General features: G+C 46.6%; 1 protein-coding gene across 2 annotated transcripts in view; it reads left to right on the top strand.

The window, feature by feature from the left end:
* Positions 1–2,439: 2,439 nt before the first annotated feature.
* The window catches only part of LOC145352616 (GTP cyclohydrolase 1-like), a 47,966-nt gene continuing 44,307 nt past the window's right edge, over positions 2,440–6,098 (top strand). For both annotated transcript variants that reach the window (XM_080202738.1, XM_080202737.1), the window contains exon 1: positions 2,440–2,897. In XM_080202738.1, the coding sequence (XP_080058864.1) occupies positions 2,456–2,897 (442 nt within the window). In that variant the 5' untranslated portion in view covers positions 2,440–2,455. The remainder of the gene's footprint in view (positions 2,898–6,098) is intronic.

Below are 6,098 nucleotides of genomic sequence, written 5' to 3'. Positions count from 1 at the left end.
GTGATAGTGGATGCCTTGTTGGTTATTTTCCAGACGTCGCTGGATTCCGGGGAAGTGCTGGAAGATTGGAAAGCGGCTAATGTTATGCCGTTGTTTAAGAAGGGTGCCAGGCAAAAGGCGGGGAATTATAGGCCAGTTAGTTAAACGTCTGTTGTAGGTAAAATGTTAGAATCCGTCATCAAGGAGGAAATAGCGAGGCATCTTGAGGGGAATTGCTTGATAGAGCAGACGCAGCACGGTTTCGTTAAGGGGCAGTCGTGTCTGACAAATTTACTTGAGCTCTATGAGGATGTGTCTAGGGCGGTGGATAGAGGAGAGCCGGTGGATGTGGTCTTTCTTGATTTTCAGAAGGCGTTTGACAAGGTACCTCACAAGAGGTTATTGCAGAAGGTCAGGGGACATGGAGTTGGGGTAGGGTGTTAGCGTGGATAGAGGACTGGTTGTCAAATAGGAGGCAGAGAGTGGGGGTCAATGGGTGCTATTCGGATTGGCGGTTGGTGACTAGTGGAGTGCCTCAGGGGTCGGTGCTGGGGCCTCAGCTATTTACCATTTATATAGATGATCTGGAGGAGGGAAGCGAGTGTATGGTGTCGAAATTTGCTGATGACACCAAGATTGGTGGAAAGGCAAATTGTGCGGAGGGTGTGGAGAGTCTGCAGAAGGATCTAGATAGGCTGGGCGAATGGGCCAGGAACTGGCAAATGGAATTTAATGTTGGCAAGTGCGAGGTGGCCCACTTTGGTAGGAATAATGGTAGGAAGGATTATTACTTACGTGGAGAAAAACTGCAGCAGATGACGGTGCAGAGGGACCTCGGGGTCCTTGTGCATGAGTCGCAAAAACCCAGCTTGCAGATGCAGCAGGTGGTCAGGAAGGCGAATGGGATGCTGGCCTTCATAGCGAGGGGGATTGAATATAAAAGTAGGGAGGTCTTGCTGCGGCTGTATAGGGCATTGGTGAGGCCGCAGCTGGAGTACTGTGTGCAGTTTTGGGCGCCGTACTTACGCAAGGATATTTTGGCCTTGGAGGGAGTGCAGAGGAGGTTTACTAGGCTGATGCCAGAGTTGAGGGGCTTGAGCTATGAGGAGAGGCTGAATAAACTAGGCTTGTACTCGTTAGAGTTTAGAAGAATGAGGGGAGATCTCATTGAGACGTATAAGATGATGAATGGGATGGATAGGATAGAGGTGGAGAGACTCTTCCCACTCAGTCACTCAAAGGGTGGTCAATCTCTGGAATTCTCTGCCCGTTGAAGTGGTGGAGGCTACCACACTAAATATTTTTAAGAAGCGGGTTGATGGGTTTTTGATAAGAGAGGGGATTAAGGGTTATGGGGAGAGGGCGGGAATGTGGAACTGAGCCACGACAGATCAGCCATGATCTTATTGAATGGCGGGGCAGGCTCGAAGGGCCAGATGGCCTACTCCTGCTCCTATTTCTTATGTTCTTCTTATGAGGTGCTGTTCCTCCCATTTGTGTTAGGGTTCACTAGAACATTGCAACAGGCTAAGGAGGGATATGTGGACAGGAGTGTAGGGTGGTGTGTTGAAGTGGCAAGGACAGGAAGGTCTGGTTCCTGCTTACGGAAAGACCGAAGATGTTCAGCAAAATGGTCACCCAGTCTGTGTTTAATCTCTTCGATGTAGAGTAGACCACCTTGAGAGCAGCGAATGCAATAGACAAGATTGAAGGAGGTGCAGGTCACCTGAAATTGGTGTTTAGGACCTTTGACAGTGAACAGGGAGAAGGCAAAGGGCAGGTGGGTGTGACTACCTGACTGGATAACTGTATGGGTGAGTGTAAGTAGGCTCACTGACTAGACAACTGAGTCCGGGTGACTGTAAGTGTGCTCACTACCTGACTGGATAGCTGTGTCGAGGTAAGTGTAAGTGGGCTCACTATCTGACTGGATAACTATCTGGGTGACAGTAAGTGGGCTCACTATCTGACTGGATAACTGTGTCTGGGTGACAGTAAGTGGGCTCACTATCTGATTGGATAACTGTGTCTGGCTGACTGTAAGTGGGCTCACTATCTGACTGGATAACTGTGTCTGGGTGACAGTAAGTGGGCTCACTATCTGACTGGATAACTGTGTCTGGGTGACAGTAAGTGGGCTCACTATCTGACTGGATAACTGTGTCTGGGTGACAGTAAGTGGGCTCACTATCTGACCGGATAACTGTGTCTGGGTGACAGTAAGTGGGCTCACTATCTGACTGGATAACTGTGTCTGGGTGACAGTAAGTGGGCTCACTATCTGACCGGATAACTGTGTCTGGGTGAGTGTAAGTGGGCTCATTGACTTCTGTTTTTGGACACTTGAGGCTGATCCCAAATAATTCTCAATGAATGTGAATGACGCAGTGATTGCGTGGGAATCCCCACAGCCAATGGCCGGATTCCAGTGTGGACCCGCCTCTGTGAAAGGAGCTGGAAAGGTGATTGTGTTTGAATGAGCGGACACTTGTTCCCCCACACACATAACAACTCCCAATATCTGTGTCTGCACTGGCACTCCAACTCCCTGTGTGAGAGCCGCGGCTTCCAGCAACTGTCCTCCACATCCATGGATTGCGGAAAGCCCTTAGCTAAAGGGGGCAAAGCCGAGGGTGGCAGCACTCCGAGCAAAGTGGCGGCTGTGGGCGGCCGGCTGAATGGGCACCCGGAACCGCCCGAGTGGCCGGCGCAGCAGAAAGCGGCCACTCCATGGCAGGAAGAGCGGACCCGCAGCGTGGAGGATAACCAGCTGAGTCTGCCCAGCCTGGAAACAGCCTACTCGGCCATCCTGAAGGGGCTGGGCGAGGATCCCGAGAGACAGGGGCTCCTCAAGACACCTTGGAGAGCCGCCACTGCGATGCAGTTCTTCACCAAAGGTTACCAGGAGAAGATTTCAGGTAGTGTGAGCTGGCGAGGGACTTACTCCCCCTCCATCCTCCCCTTCTGTTATCTTGAATAAAACTCTTCCTCTTTAACTGACGTGATTGGCAACTTTAGATGTTACCCAACTCTTCTGATCGCTGGTTTAATAAAAATATTTGCCAGGTTAGAAGTTTGGAGTAAATTTAGTTTGGAGAGAGAGTTGTTGTTGTTGTTGTTGTTTTGAAGTGCTAACTGGGGGGAAAATGAGAATCTCTCACCCACCCCCCATTTGTTTTTGGCCTCCTGAGTTCTCTCTTACGAAATGTTATTTCGTAACTTAAAAAAAATTAGTCAGCGATGGCTCAGTAAAAAATTACTTCTTCGGACAGTCGGGTAAAAATGTCTTGTGTTAATTCTCCCTTTCCTCCAATTTTGCCACTACCCCTGGGTCAAGAGGACAGGGAACGCTGGCTTTAACCGAAAGTTAGAAGACCCAGTCTGTGTTATCGATGTAAACGTGTTCAGTGTTTGATCTGATTTGGTGGGGGGGGGGGGGGGAGAGGGGGCGGGTGCTGGAGGGTCCACCTAACTAAATCCGCGAACAGGTTTGTATTTTCCAATTCCCTGCCCACCATCCTGATACATATCCAATAAACTGAACTGCCGTGAGAATTGACTTCATTTTAAAAAAAACTTTTGTTTTCAGAGCGGTCGTTTCACATTCTCATCGCGCACCGATTATTCCCAAGCCTTCTGAATAAAAAGCCATTGCTGCTGCCGCTGTTAAGATGCCTAATCCTCTCTCTGGCTTGTCGTGCCTTGCTTGAGAATCGAATAATGCGAAATGAAAGTAACTGCATGACGACAAATCTGCTCCTTTTGTTTTTTGCTTACTCAATAAATTCCTTTCTTCTACAAGGGAAGAAAGAAATTAGGCTTTGTGGGAAATAAGACTGTGTACAGTGTATGTTTTTGTGATCCTTTCAGCTGGAGAGGTAAGCAGCTTTCCAGCCGCGCACATTTAAATCCGCCTGTCCCCCCGGCAATATTTGAAATAGTTCTGCAGATGTAAGTTTTTTGGAAGAGACATGCGATGTAATTTATGATTCAGTTAGTCGTGTAAGCCACGGCCACATTAAAAACAAGCCTTCTTAACAAAGCTTATTTCATTTAAGCAAAACCCTTAATTTCACGTTTACCCAATGTTATTGCGCTTGCAAGCCTAGGATGACTCATCAGAACTAATAATAACACCTGTATCTTCAAACCCCATTGATTTATTCTTGCTCGCAATTTTACTCCAGTACTGTAGTGCTCTAGGACAGCTAGCACTGCTTCAAAAGGTGGAGTAAGATCGATTTCAGGAATTATATGGCATGTTGACCTAGTAGTTCCAGTACCACATGCAGCCAAATTTTTATTAACATCTAAACAAGCTAACCTGAATGTGATGTTTTAATCACAGCCAGTTATATGTGTATTATATTTTCTCTTGTGAACAATATTGAGAGCAAATATTTAACCGTATATTAAAAAAATGTTCACTTTATACTTCTAATCTTCACATGAGCTGATAAGCATACAGGACTTACTTGCTTTTCATTTGTCTGAGGTGAATGTGATGAATTTGAGTAGAAATTTGAACTTGTAATTTTGTGCACGGACAGAACGTATCTCCGGCCTGACTCTCAAAGTTCTTGAGCCACTTAGCCAGAAAAAGCAGCTAAGGTAATTTCTGTTGCCATCTCTGTGGTTTGTTTTTTGACACAGGTTTTGCCTTCGAGATCTGCTTCTAGGATTGTGGAGGTGGACAGTGGGTTGAGAACCCCATAGATTTTGTGGAGCAGGCTTTGCTGCACCTTCTTCTAACTCTGCCACAACATTAGCATCCGGTGGTTCTCTGATTTCCCAATCAACCAGAGTGGATGTGGTGACAGTCCACATCATACCATTTAAATGGTTAATAAGGACCCCTACAGGGCCAAGAATGCTCCATGAGTAAACCCAAAGCAAATATAATGAGCTAGGCATAATGTGGGAGAGCTGTCCACACTCACTGAATCCATCTCACCAATTCTGAGGCAATCCCTGCTTTGAAGTTCTGAAGAGAAGTGCTGTTCACAGCAGATGGAGAGAAGGAATCCACCTCTTAGACAAAGCAGGAGTGGCTCAATATAGCTGAGGAGGTCAGCAGGAGTGTGGAACCTCGCTGTTGGAAACAGTGCTGGAAGAGGTTCAGTGACCTCAGGAAGGGGAGCAACATTTCCACATTCTGACTTTCTTAGCATTCTCCTGCACAGCTGTCCTCAGATCAATGCATCTTGTAGTGTCACTCAAGTTCTCTCTTTGGACACCAACTCACATCCTCATCTGAATTGCCAACACTGACATTAACTCTCTTCCCATCTAGTAACCACCCCTTGCAGTCCCCTCCACGTATACTGTCAGTCCATTTCTCTCACTTGCAACTCTTCTTTTGGTTTTTCTTTTTGAGAGAGAGAGAGAACAGGGTGGGCTGTGAGGTGCGGTCTGACCTTCCAGTAATTGCCACTCTCACTGCCTTAATGGTAAAAGCAAGAAATTGCACAGTTAAGTGCCTGGAGATCAGCAATGGAGAACAGGGATCTCCTAGGTTCCTGGTGAGAGAACTGTGTCACACTGCTGCGTGGCACAGGACTATCATGTGTGCTGATTTGCTGTCACCACTAACCAAAGTCTTGCAGTGTTAATATAAGCCTACTTCTGGCACTAATAATATTCTGTCCCCACAGATGCTGTCAGACCTGCTGAAATTTTCCAGCATTTGTTTTTTTTTCAGTTTCCAGCATCTGCACACTGAGTTTGTCAATTTAAACAGGATGGAGGAATACTTCTGCACTGCAGAAGTATATGACTGTATACTCCCTGTATCCCTTGATTCCCTGGGAGACCAAAAATCTTTCAATTTCAGCCTTAAATCAATGATAGGTGCCTGCAAGTCTCCAAGACAGATTATTCCAGAGATCCTCAGCTCCTTGGGTGAAAAGGTTTCCCCTCATGTCAGTCTAAATCATCAATGCCTTTTCTGACACTGCCCACAGATTCTATATTCCCTAGCCAAGAGAAAATAACCTCTTCTATCAAACCCCTTCAGAATCTTGCGTATTTCAATGAGGTAATTTTCCATAATCCAGAGAGTATATCATCATAAGAGCACTCTTTCATTCCAGTGAACATTGTTGTACTGCCTTGAACAC

This window comes from Carcharhinus amblyrhynchos, chromosome 14, assembly GCF_965287045.1.
Source record: "Carcharhinus amblyrhynchos chromosome 14, sCarAmb.v2.hapA, whole genome shotgun sequence".
Taxonomy (NCBI): domain Eukaryota; kingdom Metazoa; phylum Chordata; class Chondrichthyes; order Carcharhiniformes; family Carcharhinidae; genus Carcharhinus; species Carcharhinus amblyrhynchos.
Note: the sequence above shows the minus strand (reverse complement) of the source record. Positions and strands in the feature narration are given on the sequence as shown.